The sequence below is a fragment of the Schistosoma mansoni genome, chromosome 2, assembly GCF_000237925.1.
Source record: "Schistosoma mansoni strain Puerto Rico chromosome 2, complete genome".
NCBI classification, from domain to species: domain Eukaryota; kingdom Metazoa; phylum Platyhelminthes; class Trematoda; order Strigeidida; family Schistosomatidae; genus Schistosoma; species Schistosoma mansoni.
The window spans coordinates 28,846,711-28,871,749 of NC_031496.1; the positions used below are offsets into that span (position 1 = coordinate 28,846,711).

Consider the following 25,039-nt stretch of genomic DNA (forward strand, 5'->3'; position numbering starts at 1 on the left):
GGTACATGTAATTAAGCGTTCACATGACTGCTCCAAACACTCACTTAATATAGTTTCATAGTTCACAGTGTCATCATTACTGTCGTTATTCATTGTTTGTAGAACTAGACGTTGGTTAAGACAAGTGAAAATTTCTCCCTTCAATTCTAAACGAACATAATCGACCAATCGAAGACAATCGACAAAAAAGTATATTAACAATTCAGGAAAGCAATCAGTTGACTTTGTCAGTGAAATTGAATCAGACGATTGACTTGCAGTAGCGTTATTCTAAAGTAACATATAATAATAAAGGAAATCAAAGAAAAAATTTCCTGAATAGTATTTTACGTATAGTAAGTTATAGGTATATCACTAACAATTGGATGTTTAGATACTGACTGATTTCCTAATCACTTCCACAGCCCTTAGAAATTCCTTGAACAAGAACCACAAACAGAAAAAAGGCGAAAAGTATACAAGAAACTACTTTGAAGGTTAATCCATGTATGAAAAAATGAAGGTAATTATGAGATGAGCATGGGATTTTAGCTTGTGGAAAACATGTAAAAATTGCAAACAACATAGGCAATTATTCAATCAGGATAAAGAAAACATAATCTGTCACTGTTTAGGATTCTCTTGAAAGTTCCTAATGAATGTTAACTGATTGAAGTATTTCCAGAATTTTATTGACTTCTAGGGACTTTATTAAGAAATTATCGAGGATTTCCAAAAATTATGAAATAGGCTAATCAGTTTAAATTGCAACTCTGGAAGAGTTGAGCAGTTTCACGTACCTCGTCAACATCACCGATGAACAAGGAGGATTCGATGGCAATACAAGGTCAGTATTCATACTATTGGAGGACATACGAAACTCAAAACAACTGTCATCCAACATTAAAGTCAGAATCTTTAATACGAACGTCAAGACAATTCGATAGCACGGACCTGAAACTTGAAGAACCACCACAACTATCATCAAAAATGTACAAGTATTTATAAACAATTGTCTACCCAAGATACTCAATGTCCGTTGACCGGATGCCATCAACAGCAGCAACAACCTAATGTGTGAGAGAACAAACCAGTTTCCAGATGAAGAGGAAATTAGGAAAAGACGTTGAGAATAGATAAGACACACATGGAGGAAATCATCAAACTGTATCACGAGGCAAGCATAAACTTCGGATCTTGAGGGGAAATGGAAAAGAGGAAGTCGAAGGAGCACATTGCGTCGGGCATTGGAAGCAGATATGAAAAGGATGAATAGTAACTGAAAAGAACTGGAAAAGATAGCCGAGGACAGAGTTGGTTGGAGTATCATGATGGGTGGCCTATATCCCTCCATGGAGAGTAACAGGAGTGAGTAAGCCTTGTTAACAAAAGCAAATTAAACATTTCGACCCATTTTCACTGTTTTTTTCTCAATTATTTGTAATCAAAATCTAGTGAACTGAACGCAAAAATTCTCTTTTCATTTCTAAACTTCCCAGACTTTTGTTACATTTGGCAATAATATTATCTTAAATATTCTAGAATAATCATCTTAGACAATTATTAGAAAAAAAAAGCTGTTAGAAAAGTCTATTTCACAATGTCTAATACGTTTAAAACAACTTAGTTGTTAATAACAATGAATCTACGTGAAGTTGAACATTATGTTGATAGTTTGAAATAATGAAACTTGTATAGCTTGTATATAGCTGGAGTTAAAGTAACAAGATAATAATAAATTGATTGTATACTCCAAACTATGTTATTCTTGTTTTTGTTCGAATTAATATATACACATTGAAAGTCTTGTAGATATCAGTTATTATAAGATAACAATTAGCTGGTTATAAAATTCAGTAGTCTAAAAGACCTTTTTCCTAGTGATATTTTACATAAATACTAAATACAATTAGTATTGTTTGTTTGAATATTCCCATCGATGTGTTAGGACTGCAACTGGTCAGTCTCTGATTGGAATATGTGCATACTGTGTGCATTGCCTCGATATAGCCTTAACTCACAAGCATGGTAAGCAGAGATGGATAGTGCTGAGCAGTGGAATCCAGGATCCCCGTTTCGTCCTATTTGGGACTCGTCAGCTGGATGTACCTGCATCTCAGAATTGATGTTCACTCTGGGACTCGAACCCAGTACCCTCGCTTCAAACGCCATCGCGTTCTCCACTCGGCCACTGAGTCCTGATAGCCACTTGCTTGTGCGATGGGGTGAAGTTTAAATTCATTTAGTATTGTTGGTTTGAATATTCCCATCGATGTGTTAGGACTGCAACTGGTCAGTCTCTAATTGGCATATGTGCATACTGTGTGCATTGCCTCGATATAGCCTTAATTCACAAGCATGGTAAGCAGAGATGGAGAGTACTGGGTTCGAGTCCCAGGGTGAACATCAACTCTGGGATGCAGGTACATCCAGCTGACGAGTCCCAAATAGGACGAAACGCGCGTCAAACTGGATTCCACTGCTAGCCACTATCCATCTCTGCTTCAATACCAAATAGTTAGTATACCTTCATTCATTAGTAATCATTATTCTAATTACAAAAAAATATGTAAATTTAAGAATAATATAATATTAACTGTTAAACGGAATGCTTAATGTGACTTTTCCTCATTCATACAGTAGATTTTAGGATATAGTGAGATAATTTACAGGAATTTTCATTCAATACATTGTGTCACATGTATGATATTTTCCTCAGAATATCAGATTGAAGTGAATATTTATTAGATACAAAAAATCAAACTGTAACATTTTGATGTTATAAAAAAATGACGGGGACAGGTTCTGAACTAGGACGAAACACAACTGTTCTGTTCAGAGTTCCTTGTTTTCCAATAGCTGCCTGGCTAAAGTTAGTTCACAATCCAAACACTTAAAATGATATATCTTATAGGTACATACTTATGATTTAACTTGCATTGGGAACATTTATTGCTTAAGCAGATAACAGTATACTAATTCTAACAGGAATAAATATATTCAGTTTAAGTGAGCGAACAAAGTATTTAACAGAAGCACACAAAACGTCTGGGGTGTCACTACTATCAATAAACGCAAACTATAGGAAAAGTTAACATAAATACTAAAAAAATTCATACAAGAAGTTTTAATCTTGAGAAGAAAGACTGAATAATTCATTTTAACTGGTCACAATAATAGGAGCATTGTATGAAACACCAAGACATTTTGGGAACCGATTGTTCTGTATAGAAAACTATTTAATAACATCCATGAAACGAAACTTAACAGGTGAGAAATACTAGTGAAATTCTAGGTCAGAAAAGTTGTTCAGGTTTTTTTAAAAGAAAGAAATAAAAATCATCTAGGGAAGGACGTTTACTTGTACTTAATAAGTTAAACAAAACAATTCATTATGAAGCAAGTTAAGAGAAAAAACAACAGTGTGTGCGTGTGAAGAAGGAAGAATTAGGAAACGTAACCATGAAAACAGTTAACACAAGGTGTAAGTTATAGGTCGTTTCAAAATACAGAGGAAGAGAAGTATCAATTTAAAAGTGATCAGACTGAGCTGTAAAGTCCAGATGCCTTTTAGTAAAAGAAAAACAAACATGAATTGAATATTACAATTTTATTAAGTGCTATCATAATTCGTAGATGAATTCTGTTAAGAGAGCAACAGTGAAAACTAGGAAGCACTGAATAGCTAATTTTTCCTAGGAATGACCATTCACGACCAAACCAGTGATTGAACCCGGTAGCTTCAAGTATCGTAGCGAGTGGCTAACTTTTAGACCATTGAGTGGCTATCAAATGGACCGAGGTCCTGTGCCGGTGAGATTGCGGACGCATACTGCTGACGAATCCATTAGTGGAACTAAACAGATATCTAGTGCTTTTTGATTTTAAATGGCTACCTACCTAAGATAAGTAAGAGATGTAAACTATGGATCTCTATAAGACTCATACGAGAAGTAATGGCTTGAATCGAAGTACGTGAGTGTGTATATTTAGTCTCTTCTGTAAAAAACGAAACTGATTGACTGCGAACATTCGATAGGTAAGATAAGAGAAAGTAGCACAACTGACAAAGTAATATATAATGTTTCTATGGGAAGATAAATGAAAACTTCTGATTAGACTTGAAGTAAACATTAAGGATGAATAAAGATCAAATTCTACTATTTTCCTGTTAATTAATTTAGAAAGAAATGGAGCTGTTTTAACAAAATGTACACTGAAATTTAAACAACAGGTATTTGGTTACGAGCCACATTGAAAATACAAGAGCCGATGATACTGCTCAGTATATTAGGAACGGTGAACTGAATCTATTATTTACGAAGTAAATTTAATGTAATTCATATTAGTGTATCTAGGCTTCTATGCCAAGATCAATGACAACACTATGCACTTGCTAAAACTGAAGTAGATAGACAGTATGAGTCGAACATGCTACTCAATGGTAATGAAGTCAAATATTTTCAACTATTAAAAACGAGCATTGTTAGTGGGACATAGATCGGATTAAAGCATGTTTCGTGCACGATTGCATTTGCACTCGCTGACTGGCTAATTATTATCCAATCAGCGCTAGTCGATACTTGGAGAACACTCTAGAATCTTCTCATGTAAAAACTATAAATATACTAACGTATCTCTTTATTGTGCCTTTTACTTCTATCTACCCTTGTTATTCGGAATATAATTTCTTCCTATTCAACCGTGTTCTGATTTGGGGACTTGTCGAGTGAATCGGTGTCCAAGAATACTAAGCAATAGGAATATCTGGGTCGCAAAAAGAAAAATTAATAACAAGCATATTCTAGATAAAAACGCCAGACCAAACATAAAATCCATAATTTAAATCAAAATACTTGGTAATCAACATAAGAAAACTGACTTATGCATGATAATTGTGAACAGTTTTCGTGTACTCTCTCTCTCTCTCTCTATATATATATATATATATATATATACTACACTTACCTCTTGGATAGATTTTATTTGTTCATCAATAAAACTTGAATAACGGCTTAATATTTGTAGAGTTAATTTCCAAAATCTATGGATTAACTTATCTAAATAAATTCCTTTTTCCCAACAGCGATTCAACTGACAGATAACTACTTCGGTAACTTCAATTAAACAAGCTGTAAATTTATAGAATGAAAATACGTATGTGTAAATACATACATTGAAGGTTAACTCACTAACGATATCAAAGACAAAATTAATGCTTTTCAAAAAATACATACTTACATGTGTATAAAGATATATATGCAAAAAAACTCTGGATATAGGTTTCGTGTTGAACTGTAAGTATTCCTCGATTATAGCTGTTAGCTAGACTCGGTGGTCAAGCTTCCTTATTGTGATGGCTCAACCGAGTTATAATCACAGGAAGACATGTTTCTGTACATTCTACAATACCAGGCATGTCGACTGAAGAACAGTAAGACTAAAAGAAGCAACGTAAAGTTCGAGAGCGAAGTCGTACTGCTGACTGTGAAGGGTGTGACAGCGATAAGGTGTTTTATTCGAAAAACCAGAATTTAGAGATCGGAACAGTTTCAAAGATTATAAACTTTGTGATTAAAGTTCAAGAACATCAGAGTCAGTTGTCGGAGGCTTTAGATTACATAACAGTCTTAGAATAATCCCCACTTTCTGAGCTTCTGTACATTGTTACAGATTAGACTACCGCATACTGTAACAGGTCTTGCAATGATTTTGTCTATCTGTCGAATTGTTGATTAGATAGTGTAACTGGACTTTAGCTTTGCTGTCACAGTGCTTCAGTTATATTGCAGTGAATTAAACGCCTATTTATTGAATAACAAGTATGTGCTATTATGGAATGTACAGGTACTATAAGATTCCATAATCAAAGTATTAACCTTGTATTATTTACTATCCCCAAATCCCTAACAACTGAGAAGATAACAAACACTAGATAGTATATACTTTATGCTCCTTTCATAGTTGGACGTGGGGTAGAGAATCCAGTGTACATTTGAGAGTAATTTACGAAACGTTGTAAGCTATAAGAGGCTAAATTTGAGCTTTTGCAAGCAGTATAATAATATCAACATTGTAATGCAGAAACCCTAAAGGAAAAAAAGTGAAGGATACTTATTTTCCACTTTAAACAAAAAAATAAATAAACATACATTTTCGACTTTCTTTAATCTCTATCAGACCTTTTTTCATAGCGTTTTCAACATTTCCAGCTATTTCTTGGAACCTAGGAAACAATAGTAACAATGATGGTTAGATACTAATCAAAAACTTCCACTAAAATACACAAGACGGAAGATTATATGTACTGTTTACAAGGATAGCAGCATTTAGATAGGCCTCATAAAGTAAATGCGCTCTACACAAACGTTTCATGAAAACGTGTTCATAGTGAACTGAAATTGAAACACATGAAAGAGTTTGTTTAACATTTACTGACAAACAATAAGCAACTCTAGGCACAAACCTCGTAAGTGATGGTGGTATTTGTCATATAGGTGTGCTTTCTTACACTTGGTAAACTTACAGTTTCTTTGAAATTTGGGATTTCAGTTCTTTAGCGTTATCCTCAAAGAGTGTGAACTACTGGTATAATATAGGCTAGACTACTGCTTAGTGGTATATTTGTATATTGACACACGAAAACACACCAGTTTATCAGAGATAACGTGTTGACATATGATGATAAACGGAGTACTTTTGGTGGAGTTTCATTCTCTGAGAGCTAGATAGTTTAATCATGAAGCTTTCATTGTCTTTCTGGACAACATCATCAAACCAAACTTCACGTAGAAGTGAATTATTCGGATTTTTCACATATGACTGACAGCTTATTCCGTTGATCTCGATATTAATTGGCTATTGTTGACATTTAACCTGTCGTTACCTGCATATTCTTCCTAACTGCCTCTACCATTTACTTGCTTTTTACCTAAGACTTGTCTATGACTTTTCTAACATGTTGGCGAATTGGGTCACTTTCGATGTGCATGTTGATTACTAATTTACTTGAGTGCCAAACTCCTAGAAGTCCTCTGGTCTTCTTCGTACTTCCTTTGTACGACATCTCAAAATATCCCCAGTTAAATGTGCGTCCACAATTCTTCACGTGCATTGATGTATGATGGCGTTTGACAGCTAGTTATTGTTCATCAGTACAAAGATGGAGTTCATTTGAATATTCAAATATTCAAAAGGCTCCGAATTTACACACACTTGGCCTATAAAGGTCACAGCTAGTACAATTCTGTGACCCAGAATTCTTATTTTAATAACTAGTTTGATCTTTAGTTTAAGATCACTCGTCATTTCTCAATCTCACCACTAATTTTTGAAACGTATTTGGCAGATTAAAATCCCCACCACAGTGTGGTGTATGCTATTTCTGTCGACAGACATAAGTAATATGTAATACCAATCAAAAGTGAAACGCCTGGCAGCAGAAGGTTGGGAAGATCGAATTGAAGGGAACAGGAACAGAGAGTAATTGTAATAGCAATGAAGGAACGATTAAGATTGAGACAATTGATGGAGGATTTGCAATTGAAGAATTTAATGTATGGTTTTCACAATTTATCAAAGAACTCTGTGATTTTGCGTTAAATAATAAATTGGTCATCCCCACCTGAATGTTCGTTCACAGAAACAGTTAAAACTAATTCCTGTCGTTTACTTCTCACCTAGTGCTAAATTTGTTTTTCATGATGCTTATGTGAAGTATGCCTACTTGAACTGATTACATATTCATGCCCAGGCACCTACGTCAACTATAGTAGTTAATCTAGTGGGTAAAATGTCGGATGATGAAAACTAGACATATATATATATATATATATATATATATATATATATATCGATTGAAGCCTAAATATAACAGATTGGATACCATAATCCCCAATAGGTTTCTGTTGTCAATTTAATAAATGTTGAAAAATATAAAGTGCATAGTATCTATATTTGACATGTTTTCCATACGCTCTTAATCATAATACATCAGTCCCAGTCTGATTAAGCTGAAGGCAAAAGTCTTAGTCTTAAAAAAAGAGAGTCATAACAAATGTAGTTAGCCTTCAAGCTGTTTTCATTCAGTGTGATTTCAAAGACTATAATTATTAAGCTTACAACATGACGTAAACACCTAAATGTCTTTCAGTATTTCACAATTACAAAGTGAATTATCCATTGATAATATCAGTTCATTCTATTTATCATAGATGAGACATTGAAAGAAATTGACTCTAGAACTAACCTATACTTCATATTCATGAATAATCATGATAATAAACATGTTATTCGCATAGTTGAAATTATGAGTCAATTGAAGCTAGACCACCATGGAAAACCTGGAAGCACTCAACCAATCCATGAGGTTGAGCAACCGTTCACCGTTTGTCTTCAGCGAGTTGATATCTCACAACAGACCTAGTTGAACTCCACTGGTTACTGCTTCTCACTAGAACTCCAGGAAATATCTCTTGAAGCCAGTCACCATCGGATGACGGCTCAGTGGTCTATCGGTTGAGTGCTCTGACGCGAGCGCCTGTTAGGTCTTGGGTTCTAATCTCGCGAGGAGGGATCGTGGATGCGCACTGCTGAGGAGTCCCACAATAGGACGAAACGGCCGTCCAGTGCTTCCAGGTTTTTCATGGTGGTCTAGCTTCAATTGACTCGTGATTTCAGCTATGCAAATACTGAAATCTCCACAAAACCCCTTCTGATAAACATGTTATTGTTTTTTTTTTTAAATCAATTTTGTTTTCATTATGTAAAAAATTTACTAAACAAAACAACCGAAAAATCATAATTATCGTCCAAGTAATAATAGTCCACTTATTCGAAATAAAAACTAGACTACATATATATTTCAGTTTAAATTACCTGATTTGAAAGTAAACTGGTAAACTCCATTTATCTATAAACATTGAATAAGATGGATGATTGCGTAAATTGACAAGTTGGTTAGTTGACCAAGTCTTTGTTTCAACTGTCTTAATAAAATTCATGCTGATAGTATATAACTGGAAAAGTGAATACAAAATAGGGAGGAAAATGCATTCTTGGTCATAAATTCGAATGGATAATATTTTCACAACATTTCTGAGATTATTTTTGTAGTTTACAATCACGAGTTTACTTTAGCTCGACAATCTTCGATAATTGAGGAGCACTACATAGCTGTTTCATTGTAGTATATAACATATGTTGGTCCATTGGAAACCTACAATCTCATCAGGAGCCGAGTCTAGGACTTTTAGGCCGTCATGAATGTATCTAAATTAGACCAGTCAGTCACATGCAACGTAGAAATTGGCACATATGTGCAACGGTTCATGTTGTCATACTACATTAGCATAGAATGACGAAATTATTAAGACAAATCTCATAATAATAATAATAGAAGTAGCGACAGTATCAGTAGAAACTATTAGGTATTAAAAGAAAAAGAATTGTAGGATTTTGAGACTGATGATCTAATATGATACAAAAAGAGGAATAATCTGAGCCATTGAAGCGGATTCAAAGCTATATTATTCAATGCCTCTTACTGCTTGTTGAGATAATCGTATGGATCCTAATCAGTCAGTTGCCTATACCTACATAGCTCGGTTCGGTAGACAATGCTACTTTTTGATTTACCCACTTTATAACTTTTTATCAAACTGCCCCACACTAGCAAACATCGCCCGTCGAGGTGGGCGATGATTGGGCATACGTAAAACATGTCCTGACCACCTCAAGGTTCACTATCCCATCAACCAATTTCCAAACCTTATATGGTACCTTATGCTTGATCCAATTAGACCACTAAGTCAACATCCAAATATTCACATTTTCAAGGAGATTAATAATCAGAAAAATATTTTAGACATGTGTTTCCACAATACAGAATATTCTTGTGTGTATACTAATTGAGCAAGAATTTTTATGTAACTAATTCCCTTTACAAACTTTTCAAGTAAGTACAACAGCAAAACAGATGGATTGTGGCTAGAAGTGAAATCCGAAATCCGCGCTTTTTTCTAATTTGGAAATCATCAGTAGAATGTACTTGGAATCCAGTGTTGGCGTTCACGTTGAAGCTCGAACCCAGAACATTTTGATTCAAACGTCAATGAGTTATCCATTGAGTTACAAATTCTAAATGATCACTAACTTGTTCAACGGGTATGGTGTATGTATCATTATTAGTAAAAGTTTAAATTATCTCGTTGATGATATTTAAGACTGAATTTTGATCAGTCTTAGTATAAGCGCAATCTGTGTGGATTCCCTCGATATAGCTAGTTTTTCTTTTACAAATGCGGGAAAATAGATGGATTGTGGTAATTAATGGGATTTAGAATGAGCATTATTGTTTTAAGCAAAATCATTAGCTTGTATACAGTTTAGGAGAACGAGAATAAATACAATGAAATGATTGTATTTTACAGAATGCAATTTTACTTAGGTTGTTCGAGCTAAGTTGAAAATTTAATCACGTTAACAAGTGCATGTGATTAGCAAAAAAAGGATTTATTTACTACAGAGTATATATATATATATAAGTGGCTTATGCATGTGAATCGGTTTAGCCTAATAAACTTCCTTCTTTATTCTTAGGCTTCTCACGCACTAGCAGGTTGGGACTTGTATATGGGAAGTTGGTGTATCAATACCGACTCTTGGACAAAACGCATATAAAAAATAGTTTAGAAAAACTGCTATAAATTGGTATCATGTTATGATTCATGGTAGTCTTTTGTTAACTATGTTTATTTAAACAAATTAAACGATACAATTAGGTTGTACTAGGAATTTGTAGCTGAATGAAAGAATAAATTAAAAATGCATAAAAACACAAAAATATAAATCAAAATGACAATTGCTTACGGAATAGAATCTGTCTGGATGACCTGGAGAAAATATTTCCGATAGATTATTACAGATAAGATCAATTGTTTCAGGCCAAAATCCACCGACTAGACAATCGAAATCCGATAAAGGTTCAGAGCTAGATAGTTGAATTTTAATGAAAAAGAATAATAATGCATCTTATTATACTAAAACCAATATATGAAACGAAACATGAGTGATAAACAAAATCAATTTACGTATTAAAATATATAATCCACATATCGTCTACCTTGATGTGTAGTCCTAGATGGAGCAGAAGTAGGGGTGTCCAAACCAAAACATGATATCAGTTCATGAAATCATTGACTGTTGAACTGAACCACTTTGACAAATGCAGAATACCCAATTGGGGATATGCGTGATATTTGTGATCAGTAGTTGAAGATATTGGTTGATATAGCTCAAACTCGGTTGGAGGGACACAGATGGACTGGATTTTTTTTATACCCCTAGACCCTGAACTCAGTATTATTTCATACTTTCCGTTATTGGGTGGTTGGTATGAGGCCCTAGAGCTAAGTTACATGCTCATTAGCACTTTTCAACAAGGTATACCTGCAATCCTGAAGGAAATGATGCTCGCCAGCGAGTTCGAACCTGGGTCATCCGGACACATCTTGATGACACATAACAGCTAGAAAGAAACATAAATACATGGTTTCTCGCCGATTACTTCAAACCATCTATCACCAAGATATAATCTACACGGTGCAAAATCACTTAGATCAGCGTCCATATTGCAACTTAATTATTAGAATTCGATCGAGACTAAGAACTATACAAATATGATACCGATCATTATTCAGATAACAATTAATGTAAACAACATTTCTAAGAATTCCTTTTTAAAATCATTTATACAACCACAATTTCGGTATTAATCTTCTTTGATTTTATCTCGCTAAGCTGATGCCACGCCTTAGTTTGACCACTCCTAACCCCCAAATGCCCTGGTACGGCCGAGAGTGGGGAGTGTCCGCTCTCCCTCTCGAAATGCTCTCATATGGCCAGCGAATATATAGCCTCTGTCAGGGAAGTCCTATTCACTGCCTTCTCGTGGCATCACTGTTGTTTACGAAATTGAGAGGACGAAAAGCGAATGTCCGGCGGTTTAACCGGGTTGGTGGACACGGAAAGTCCACCTAGGGGAGTTGGAAAACCCTGATTCCAAACCAGTGGTGCACATGGGCTCCAGTATCCTGAGGGAACAAATGGCGTACGAATCAACCGTTGATCACCGGCTACCATGGGACTGCATCTCCTCATGATGCTCCACTGCCTTGTGGATCAGACATTCAGGTCAAAGGCTCCGGTTGTGGTCCCTTAAGAAAACCACCTGCTTCAGTCTGGGCACCTGAGCAGTATCACGGCCCTCACACCAATCGAATGAGATTTGTGTGGCGCATATGTATCTGGTGCTTCCTTGTACCAATATTTATGTGTTTAAATAAATAAAAATAAATAATACTTTGAACTAGTAATCATCGTACGTCGAGTCATAAACAGGTAACAAAGTCATTAATAGACCATTACACACAATATATTAATGCACAAATTGTACATAAGCATGCATACACGAACAAAAGTACAGTTATGCTGTGAACAACTTGAAGACAAATCGGCAAAATAGACTACGTATAACTACGTAGGAATATCAAACATAATTTGTTGCATTTCAAACACGGTACAAAAAGACATAACTTGATGAGAGAAAATAAATGCAATGTAATAAAATGCCTAAAATCTATAGGAATATCTATTACTGTATATTATATCGTACTTCAATGTCACGCTTCAATACGAATACGGTTGTAAGAAGCTGAAGAGAAACGATGAGATATAATGAATTCATATTATTCTGACTTTATTCAAATACTCTTTTACAGTTAAAGATTAACACATAATATCCTTCTTTCAGTGTTCTAGACCTTATTCTGCCAGTTGGATATCAAACTGGGAAAGCAAGAATTTATTTCGTAAGCTGAAACATTCGTGATTTCATGAGACTCAAAAGGCAAAAGTTTGCATGACATGCTGGAATCAAACTTAAATTAATTAATCACCTTCCATAATAAAAAAGTCTTTTTGGATGATTGTTTTGAATTGTTGGTTCGTTTCTATGGATATGTCACCATGTTACAAACAATCAGATAGGTATGTTATGTGTTCATCGTAGAGTACAAGTAGTCTGAATTGTATATTTTAGCTAAAGATTGAAAACCCGGAAAGTTTCCCGTTCTATAGCACTCATCAGCCGGAATATAGTTTTTAGATTGGAAAAAGTCACCACTCATTTTGGGGTTGTGATCTACATCGATGTGGAAACTGTGGTTAGACACATTTACAACTGTCTTGAACTCGAAATCGCATAAAAATTTGAATAAGTCTTAAATACAACAATAAATATTACTTACCCTTCAGGTGAGTATCTAATAATCTGTTCTTTCACATAATACAGTTGTGAATCAAGAACTTTCAGTGCTCTGGTGTACATCGAGTTCAAAGTCTCAGCAGCTAATGCAATGTCAGAACCTGCATGGGTCAATTCAGGTCGAGGAGTAAATATCTATTTCAACAAAAAAGCAGAATAAATAAATGAGATTGCTTTTTTCTTGTGGAAACTGTAAAAATATTTCCAAAACGTACACAAACAACCTATGGTTAAGCAGTGCTAAACATCATTCAATCTGATTCTTAGTCTATTGACCCACTTCATAAATTAGACTTACAAAATTCGGTAATATACCTTATGAGACAAGATTGTCAATTTGTTCGGATTTAGTATCAAAACGTTGGAAAGTTGATGTTTAAAGTCTAACTACTACTGATAACTAGATACCAGAGTATTATTTAATGATTAATAAGTCAATAGGAATTAATTTAATTGACAATGAATAACTGGCCTAAAATGTTTAGTTTTATTGTCTCAACCTATAATAATGATAGTAGATAAATCTGTATTATCATGAAGCTATTAACCATGTCATAATGATGGAGAGAAATAAACAAGATATATAAGTGTAGTTCTTTGATCATGTAAAAAAATCTTCCGAAAAAATTCATAGAATAGTTTCTAAATCATTTTTAAACATTAAATTGAAACTTTATATAAAGTCAACTGTTCCCTCAGGATACTGGAGCCCATGTGTACCGTTGGCTTGGAATCAGGGTTTTCCAACTCTCCTAGGTGAACCCTCCGTATCCACTAACCCGGTTAAAGAGCCGGACATTCGCTTTTCTTCCTCTCAATTTCGTAAATAACACCCCGCCAAGAGAAGGCAGTGAGTACGACTTCCCTGGCAGAGGTTATATACGCGTGGCCGTATGAGAGCATTTCGAGAGGGAGTGGACTCTCCCCACTCTCGGCCGTACCAGGGCATTTAGGGGCTAAATATAATCTCACTTTTCATACACTATTTAACTGGAATATTTTGAACTGTTTATAAACTACAGTCAATTTAACTATAAATATGTTTAAAGCAATTAGTCCCTTTGATAAATTTGAATAATGTAACGAGAAGACGAAAATGATCAGAACTATGTGGTATATTAGCGCATAGTTCTGACAATTTTTGTCTTCTCATTAAACTACACAAATATGTTGCCAAAAATGTCCTAGAAGTGAATGTTGAAAAACACCTAAGGAACATCGAGTATCTGCAGACGTTTATCGAGAAATACGGAAAATTTGAAGATAGAAAGATCAAATAGATTAGAATAAATAAAAAAAACTATTTCTGTTCAACTTAAATTCAAAAGTGATGATGTTTCAGGGATATACAACAGAAGACTAAAATTTGAATTAATTAGAACATGTCCTATTTTATGCAAAACAACAAATTCTTTAATGCCAGCAAAGATACACTTTTCATGTTACTGCCAACTGTGTGTACAAATTTACATACAAAACCGAAAGAAATTAAATTGGCGAAACAGACCGAAAGGTCTACGTTTGATTCAAAGAACATTTCAAAAACGTTTAGGATCAAATGGCTTCAAGACTTTCAGCGGTGCTATTTCAAGACAGATTCTTGACTCAGGACATCAAATTGATAGAGTGAGGTCTTTTATAGTGATTAACAAACAGTTAAACAATGGTCCTCTGGAATTTGCTGAAACAATAGTAATAAAACATATGAAACTGTGATAAGTGTTTCTTCATGGTCTTAACATTACACTCACTTTATTACATTAACTTTTATTTTAGCCCTTTCTTATGCTTTGATTACATCATTTTCATTTTTTAAGAATTCATGATTTTATTCATAATTGACTGATTTCAAAATCATTTTATTCTTTGTTACCATCATTACTTCATTACGGATTCAGTCCAATTTTTTTCATTTCTATGGACTTTAGTTACCATTTCGATTTTCTGGAATTTTCCTTGTTACATTGTGTCTGTTTCAAACAATTCTTTTTTAGTGTTTGAATTCATGAGTTGATCTAGGATAGGTCACCATTGTAAACCTGCAAGTACTGGACGGCCATTGTGTCCCAGTATGGGACTCTGAGTCCAGCGTGCGGGATCGTGGATGCGCATTGCTGAGTCCCATAGTAGAACGGAACAGCCATCTAGTACTTCCAGGTTTCCAATGGTGGTCTATCTTAGATCGACTTATGAATTTAACTATTAAAATTACTACAATCTCCACAAATCCCCATTATAATAATTCTTATTAACTTTATTAAAAATTTTTCCTACATCATTATGATACAGATTTACACCTCTAGTCAACTTTGCTCATATAACTACATCGACTTCTAAAATAATTTTGATTATTAAAATATTATAGAGATTGTAAGCAGTTGGGAAAGGATTCAAAGAACTAAGATAAATTCATGCTATATTGATTAAATCTTTGCTTTTGTTCTATTCCATTCAGTAAGTGTTACATCTAGAATGTTACAGTTTCGTCATGAAATTATTAAAGATGGCAAAAACGAAATAATATAATAAGGGAAAAGAGATTGAACGATATGAAATTGGATGGTAAATAATAGATAATGAATAATTTCTAGGTGCGAAATTAGCATAAAACGAGAATTTGAAAGAAAAGGGCCGTTTATTGCTTTCAGGTTTTCTAATGGTAGTTTAGTTAAGATCAGTTTATGTTTTAAACTATGAGGAAACTTAAAAGGACAATAATTTGATAAGATGATGTATAAATTACTGAATTCTATCAGTCAGTCAGCTACAACGTAGGACCAGGCACATATATGCATCGGTACAAGTTGCCATACCTCGTTAGCACAACAAGATGAGCACCGGATTCATAGACGTAGTTAATTTAGTGATGGTAATATATAAAAGAAAGGTTGTATATAAGGATATAGTATAGGAAGGGAGTAAGTTATGAAGCAATTTTAATCTCAAGGTCTAAGGGAAGATAAAGAGTGTATACACCTACGCCATTGTGATCGATTCTGAGCCATGTCACCTAGAGTCTCCAACCATTGGTTACGATGGTCACTGAATTCTATGCTACCAAATAAACATATACACAAAACTAATAACTGTTTTTTCTTAATTATTAAGTAATTATGTAAACAAACTACCGATTGTAATTTAATCATTGATCAGCTAGCTATTTAATCAATCAACTAAACTAGTCTTAGTACAAAATCAAACTTAATAGGATTTCTATAAATAAGTGGAGATATAAGAACAAGGAAAAAAAGTGGTTCAGTGAAGAGTTAACCTACTTTATTCGATGAATTCATTTTCATAGCAATAAAATTACATTAACCTACTACTTAACATTGTGTGACAGAGAAGTAAAGTAGACAGAATCATACTTTAAAAAAAGTATTATTCTTACCAAGAAACTTGAATATTCACTCGAGAATAATGTCATAAGATTTAAATAATGATAAGGTATTGTGAAAAAAGAAGTTGCATAATATGACACGATAAACTGTTGAAACCGAAGTGAAATATAATTAGAAAGGATGTGGAAACAGAAATAAGTCGGTTAGTAAATTCTTTTTTCTACACGCAGTTCTAGCTCCTCTAAATGTATGACGAAAGTCTCAGCAATGCTAAAAAGACAAAAGCTCACTGTCTTTGACAGGTTTTTATCTACTTTTCAGGTAATTCTAAACGGTGAGTCGTCTGGGTTTTTTTTTAATCGAGTGATCCATATTTCGCGATGTGGTCGATTATGAATCTACTTAAGAATCCATTGTTCCTTTTTTAAAGAAGAAAGTCAACCTTTAACTGTTATTTTTAAGGCTTAACTGTAAAAAGGAGCCCTACGAGACAGCAAACCAATCCTCGCAGGCTTATAGAAAAGATATAATGATACGCGTCGATAAGTAGTACAAAAACTCGGTTAGAAACAAAGTTCTCTGAAGATTCTTTCTCCTATATCCAAAATGTTAATACATTTACCAATAGAACATATAATCAATAAGTAATAAAAGATCACAACAACAATAGTATGAATACAAAATAGGCCAATAAAAACAAACCTGACTAAGTTGATCATGAAGTACAAATTTACGATATAGTATCAATAAATCAGATAATTTATCAATAGCCAAATATATGGAAAGAACTTGTCTTAATTGTTCAATAGAATGTTTAGGTATTGTACAATCAACATTTGTATCAATTACTGTTAAACAACATGCTTTGAAACTCTCCTTTAAACGTATCTCTAATTGTTCCTGAAGATTTACTGTAATCCAATTAATACGCTAAAAGCAAATGTTTGTTGTTTTTTAAAAAAAAAAAGAAAAGAAAAGACATTGATGTGTAAACAATCTACTGGGAATCAAGAAATCATATTGAATAAGTAAAATAAAACAAATAAGTAGGCAAATAATGGATATATATGAATATTATACAACTTATAAATCAGTGTACAATCTACAAATTATGCAGATATCTTCAAAATCCCAACTAAACTATGAAAGTCAGTTTATTAGTGATTTCCTTTATCAAGATGAGTTCCTGAAAATCTTATATGAAGTCATGACAACGACAACAGAGAACCTGGGATAAATCTGCATTATACAATAATGTAAAGTGAAGTGAATAAGATGGATAATAAAAAGAAGTCAAAATAATAGTAACCTTCAATAATCTCTACAAATCCCCGTACTGATAAATTACCACGTGATCACAGGTAACTAACTTCGGAAGAAAATCTTCGACGTTCTAGTGAGCTGTAACCAGGGGCGTTCTACAGTGTTGGGTATGAGGCAGGTATCCACTAAAAACAATGAAGATGGTTAAGCAATGTGACGAATCGATTGAGGTTAGAGATACAAACCATAGGATTCCGACTCATGGATCTGAACGTTAAGCTCTCTCTATGACATCTGAAGGTTCAATTCGAAATGAGGTTGTTGACAAGGACTGCCGAGGAGTTCTCTAATAGGATGAAATAGCTCCCCAGTGCTTCCAAGTTTTCAATAGATGTCTAACTTAGGTCAATTGATGATTGGAATTAAAAATAATTAGTACAGCGAGTAACAAAAATTACTTGGGTGTTGCATTTTTTTTGCAGATGCGTCGATTTAGACATATAGGGTAAACATCAAGATGCTTAATTCATTAAAATACAAAGTTATTATACAAATCAGATAACAAGATGAAACGATAACGAAATTCCGTAAAAATTAAAATTACTTATAAACACGTACTGGTTTTAATGAATTTAAAATTGGATGACCACGACACTTTTTATTGAAAAATTGAAGTTTGATGTATTCATTAGCAATTCGATCCATACGTTGTCCAATATCTTCATGAAGACTTTAAAAGAGAAAAATTAATAAAAAGAGAATTATTGTATTATCAACGTTGCAGAGTAGTAATTATCTTTTGGTCAATCCACATGTTTATAGTGCTAAATTGCATTCTGACAAAATATGTTGTCACCGGCTTGGAAAAATAGACACTGAGATAATATTCATTAAAAATTACAAAAATTACGTATTATGAAGTATTCTGCATCACATTCATGTGTATCTACGAATATATAGATGCTCCTGTGGAGAAAGCTAGATTGAGTGTACATCCAGACAACTGAGTCAACGAGTTAGTGAACGCATCTCTTCGTGATTAGGACAAGGTATGATAAACAACTCCGTTGTGTTACACTTGATCGATAGCAATCGTGTAATAGGTAGGAATAAATAATTCGAAGTAATTTATAATATACCTACTATCTTTCCTTATGCAGTTCAATCTCATTTCTTACATATAGCAGAAGCTATAGGGACAGTGACTGTTCATTTGCTCGAACATTTATCAGGACCCAGATAGACTTTTAAGAGATCCTCTATTGTCCCTAGTTAAGGATATGTATTTAAGGTAAAGGTTAAGGTTTGTGTTTTAATCATAAACTGTGTACACCTAAAAAATTTGACGTTTACATACAAACAACGACCAGATAGTTATGAACAACTGACCAAGCTTTTGGTAAATTATGAAGAAACACAAAAAGGTCACTACTCTTTGAAGTACGTACTGATAATTTTGTCTAGAAGGATAATGAAAGCTTCACAACTAAATCATTCAATACGGAGAATAAAATACACCGAAATCATCATCATTCTGAGTTACAAATATTTCCCATCACTACACAACCATGTGCTTAAGGTAATTAAAGGGTTAAGTTTATATAACAACAAGACAGTATAAATCTAATGGAACAACATAATAACAAATGAAATACAACAACTTACGAACAATCAGCATAGAATTCAATTGGCCATATATCTAATTCATTTTCATCACCATCACTATTAATATCTTTTGACGTTTCATTATCATTATTATCACTGTCATCTAACTTGATGTTATTAGATTTATGAAGTAGTTGATCACTAGTTTGTTCTTTATTCACTGATGGTTGATTTGATTGTGTTAGCCAACGTTCTAAACGCGACACACATGCATCTAATGTGAATAAACTATCTGCATAATCCTATAAATAAGAGTATTTGTAAGAAAAGAATTAAGGTATATATATATATATATATATATGATGTAATCAGAACTGATGCTTCTTGTAGGATTAAAATCTCTGGTGATGAATTCGCTGAGACAATCTTTCTTGTCTTTACTACTGCTAATATTGTTATTCTAGATACAATCACTATACGCCTTGGTACATGATGTGAACAGAGAAATAACGAAGTCATGACGACCAACCGAAGCTATTTTTTTGGAACATTAATTCACTTAATTCAAAGTTTGTAAGATGCTAACATTTAGTATTGTCCCTAGGTTATTCTATAAACCATAAGCTTTTGTTTGATACATGATTCACAACCATACTCTTTTTCTACCCCAATACCTGGTCTGGACATTATTGTATATTTCCAACTGTATGTCCATTGTGATTGTGCTAGTCTTCTATTTATTCATATATTTTCTTTTGCACTAATCTGAATCGCAAATCAGGAATAGAGTAGTGTTCCAGTCAACACGTCCTCTCATTCATTTGTCAAGCAATCAGATAATGGAATCGGTTTCGTCTCTCTGACTAAGCCCGTTAGTCTCAATTTGATCTCATGCATTTCTGGTCACAAGGTTGAACAGGTTAGCCTATTATGTCAAGACATTAACCTACATCGAGACAATTTCTCTCCAGTATATTATTGGATAGACAGATCAAGGAAGTAACAGTACAGCTGAAAGCGGAGGTCCGCTTATTCTCTCCAAGTCCAATTAAATGGTCATGCAATTGAGGCCTATTTCAGGGAGGTCATACACACTACCTTTCCACGATGGTGTTGCTTTCTTACAAAACTAAGTGGATGAAAGTGGACCTCTCATCTAAGAAAACTGGAAGTCCTTGATATTAAACCAGTGATGAATGTGGGATCCAGGATCATTTAGTTTTTTATTGGATCGCATCATCTGACATTAATTTACTGCTCTATGGATTAGACTTTCAAGTTGAAGGTTTGTGAGGTGGTTCCCTATGTAAGCCTGTCAACTTCGGGTTTGGGTATCTGGTCAATATTTCATCCATTAAACAAATAACGATGGCTACTAATGAAGTAATCATCTATTCACTCGGTAAACTAAGCTCAAAATAATAAACAACAAGCACATAGACAAATGTTCGAGCTCATACCAGTTACATTACATCAAAATGTGCAGTATGTTCATTAGTTGTCAAACTATTTGATGAATAATGATTATAAAGTGTTTTGAACACAAACAAAAGCTCTACACCCTAATAAAATACGATAGAATAGATGGTGGGGGACCTATGCTCCTTCACGAGAGGTAACAAGCGTAAGTAAGTAAACACCAATTTAACTACATGTGATAAACACATCTTAATTAACGTAAATATGCGAATGGAAGAAACAAAAGAATAAGGTGGAAATGACATATAACTAACTGTCAACAATTATTACTGACCAAAGTTGTATAGCATTAATTAAAAGACATTGTTACATCGAGTTGCCGTAGTAACAAGTAGGTTAACATAAGAATTGTTGGTTACATACTATTACTTATTGATAAATAAAACAAAGGAATTTATTTAGATATAAAAAGAGAAAAGGAGGAAGTGATGGGAAAGATATAATAAAAGAAAACCTATTTAATATGGATAATAATAAAAACATAAAACATAGAACTGTGTTTAGAAAATTAATTTAGTGTAAAATAAAAGAAATAGTGAGAATGATAACAGTTTCCTTCTGATACACAACACACTTATTTATAATCTCAAAACATTTTATTTGCATGTTTACTAACTGCTACTCTCTCTAACTACTACTACTACGCCCCGCTGAATACATAAATAGTTTGTTATATAGTTATTTTAATAGAACATTTCAATCAGTTGATAGAAATGATTACTATTGAATAACACTTTGTTTATGTACTGTTTAATGTATATTGGAGCAACCCAATAAGTTAAAATTCCATTGTACTCAGTGATCAAATTAGCCTCAAACGCCATTCGTTCTCTTAGAATTCTGGAGCCCATGTACATGATTAATTCGAAAATCAGGGCTTTCTAATTCGTGTGAATGGACCTTTCATATTCGATAACCTGGTTTTAAGTGCCGGACATTCGTTTTTCAATTTCACTCTCAAAAAACACTCTTGCTATGAGAAGGGAGTGAACTGAACTTTCCTAGCGAACATGGTAATCGCGCAGCCATGTGAAAACACTCTGACATAAAAAGTGGACACTTTACCATCAGCCATATTAAGGTATTTAGGGGCAACTTTAAATTATGGATATATCCGGTTACGTAGAAATCGTGGTTTACTTGTAATTTGATACGCAAAGGTGGACGATATTATAAACAATAGTAATTATGGGAAACAACTCCAACAGCGTATAGTAATCATAAAAATATGTATAAACATTCTAGAAAAATAGCGATTCACAACCTAATCAACTCAGTTTTGCAGATAAAGTAGAAAGAAATGAAACTTATGTATACCTGTTCATTTTTTATATGCTGAAGAGATTTCAACTTGGCTGATAATTCTTGATCAGTAGATTCAAGTTCATCAACGACTGACTAAATAATAAAAATATAAAATAAAATGTGAAATCAATACTCAACATATATTGAATTATTTATTTTAGGAAGTTATGATTCCGTGATGGACAGAATCTCAGAGGAAAACAAATCAATATATACCATAATATAACTAAAGGTAACCAACTCTAAGCAACTATAAAATCGTGTATATTAAAGTCTACTGACTGAAGCTAAAGGAGAACACAGGATAACGGTGTGGTGCGGTGGCCTAACAGTTAAAGTACTAAGCTTACAACTAACAGGCCCCAGGTTCGAACCCTGCATTTTGTACATCAGTTTGGGCAGCCAAGCAGTATTAGTAGCACTAACGTAGTATGATTCTAAGCACAGGGCACAAAGTCATACATGGCAAATGAGCTGAATAGGAGAACACGAAATCAACCACTAAGAAACAGAAGCTTAAAAAATATACAATCACTTGATAACGGTACTAGGCAATTGGAGTTAATCAGCAAAATAACCTAGTACTCGTCAGCAAGGTGTACATTTCTAATCTAGCCAGAGACCTTGATCCATGTTTTTTTGCCCATTCACTTTCAACTACATGTCAGCAAAGGGAAATTATGCAATTTGATAAGTTATTGTTTCGTTAATCAGCTTGTATGCACATAAAATCACAAAATGTATTAAGATCAAAAGGATCGCCCTTTTTTTAAGAAAAGGAAACTTATTTTAAGCAATTTTGTGTTCCAAGAACTATTTTGACTTACATATTTCGATGCACGCAACTTGTGTACTGCTACTCACAGCAAGTTTGGTATCAAAGTTTCTAAATTTTTTTTCCTTAATAGAATTTGAAAATCAAAGTATGTTGTGCATGCATCACTTCTTCAATCACAAAGTTTATGAACCAGAGTAAGGAAAAATAGGCATGAGATTTTTTTTTTACTATTCTGATTAGCAATTTTGAAAAAAAAGAAATCTCATAATAGCTTATTGAAAATCCTGTGATGAAAGCACACATTATGGATGCCGCATAGTAAGTTCATGTTTCTGTGTAAGGAAGTATGTGCCTATTTATCTACCCTATCAAATGTGAAAACGTATACTAAAAACATGTCTAGTCCTAGTTTCTTAAAAAAAACCCCATGGTTTGTAATGAAAGTGAGGAAAAAGCCTGCATTGAACACTTCAAATAATGATTAAAATAGACTGTGGATAATAAAGACGTTAGGTGTTTTATTAAACTAATCATGCCTATGAATAACGGTAAGTGTGTGTGTGTGTCTATGCATATATATATGAAATGTATTCATACAATCAAAAGTAATTGTTTATTCCCATGATCAAACTACTTAATGGAAAATTGATTAGTGCTTTCTTAAAAATTGTAGAATTTTAAATAAATTTTACCAAAAGACATTAATTCAGTAATAGTAAAAACGGAAATCCTTAAATGATCTTCTTTCATGAGTAGTTACAATTTTAAACGATATAGTGGATAAAAAACTATGTATAACAATTCTAGTCAACATTTATTATGAAGCAGTATTTAATTTATTAAAGTTACTAAGATGGAATAGAAATGACTGAACTGATGATAATTCTATTCATAGAACCAAATTTTAGAAGATAAAATCACTTTGTAAGCAAAGATGGATAGTGGCTAGTAGTAGAATCCAGGACGCGCGTTTCGTTCTGTTTAGGACTCGCCAGCTGGATGTACCTGCAATACGCACAGTATGCACATATACCAATGAGAGATTGACCAGTTGCAGTCCTAAACATCGATGGAAAGATTAAAACAAACAATAATAAGTAAATTTAAACTTTACCCCATTGCACAAGCAAGTGGCTATCAGGACTCAGTAGGTAAGTGGATAAAGCGATGGCGTTTAAAGCGAACAGTACTAGATTCGAGTCCCAGAGTGAACATCAACTCTGAGATGCAGATATACCCAGTTGACGAGTCCCAAATAGGACGAAACGAGCGTCCTGGATTCCACTGCTGGCCACTATCCATCTTTGCTTACAATGCCGGTGAATTAAGGCTATATCGAGGCAATACGCACATATGCCAATTAAAGACTGACCAGTTGCCGGCCTAAACACCAATGGAAAGATTCAAACAAACAATACCAAGTGAATAAAATCACTTTGTTAACAAACTGAGTATATGAATGTATATTAGGAAATTAAACCAATTTTATTAATACACAAAATATCCAGTAAAGTCTTAACAAGTACGTAGCTACCACAGTATATATATTGTGTGACGGGTCTCAAGTAGTTGTCCCTTAGGCAGTGCGGTCACGATCTCACGTCACTAAGACCAAATCTAACCCAATTTCGTTTCAGGTGCATCTAGAAGGACTAGAAGAACTAGGAAGTGATAACCGCCCTCATACCTCCTAGGCTAAGACCCTAGAATCTCTTATTATTAATGCATGTCGTGTCTCCTTGTGTGGTCATTCATGTGAACTTGCCTAGCAAAACGGGTAGCCGACGAGATTCATCCCCCGTGTAACTGGCGACCCGATAACAGCACTCAAATCACTGTATTCATAATCAATTTCCCCTTCAACTCATACCTTAACTATCAACTCCAAACTTCTTCCTTCGAATTCCTCCTCAAGTGTCACCATGACCAACAATTCTAGTGTGCGAAACACTGTCTCAGGTCTAC

General features: G+C 33.9%; 1 protein-coding gene and 2 non-coding genes across 3 annotated transcripts in view; 1 reads left to right on the forward strand and 2 right to left on the reverse strand.

Moving 5' to 3' along the window:
- The window catches only part of Smp_143570 (hypothetical protein), a gene marked incomplete at its 5' end in the record, with an annotated part of 58,923 nt that overhangs the window by 14,311 nt on the left and 19,573 nt on the right, over window positions 1-25,039 (reverse strand). Inside the window, 10 exons of the mRNA XM_018796302.1 lie at window positions 157-270; window positions 4,948-5,111; window positions 6,132-6,205; window positions 8,857-8,996; window positions 10,849-10,969; window positions 13,287-13,438; window positions 17,347-17,574; window positions 18,526-18,637; window positions 19,573-19,814; window positions 22,309-22,389. Coding sequence (XP_018650528.1) covers window positions 157-270; window positions 4,948-5,111; window positions 6,132-6,205; window positions 8,857-8,996; window positions 10,849-10,969; window positions 13,287-13,438; window positions 17,347-17,574; window positions 18,526-18,637; window positions 19,573-19,814; window positions 22,309-22,389 — 1,428 coding nt within the window. The remainder of the gene's footprint in view (window positions 1-156; window positions 271-4,947; window positions 5,112-6,131; window positions 6,206-8,856; window positions 8,997-10,848; window positions 10,970-13,286; window positions 13,439-17,346; window positions 17,575-18,525; window positions 18,638-19,572; window positions 19,815-22,308; window positions 22,390-25,039) is intronic.
- On the reverse strand, window positions 2,108-2,173 carry Smp_tRNA_01333_Pseudo_TTG.1.1. Its single transcript has one exon. It is a non-coding gene (tRNA).
- Window positions 22,612-22,684, forward strand: Smp_tRNA_00461_Pseudo_TAC.1.1. Its single transcript has one exon. It is a non-coding gene (tRNA).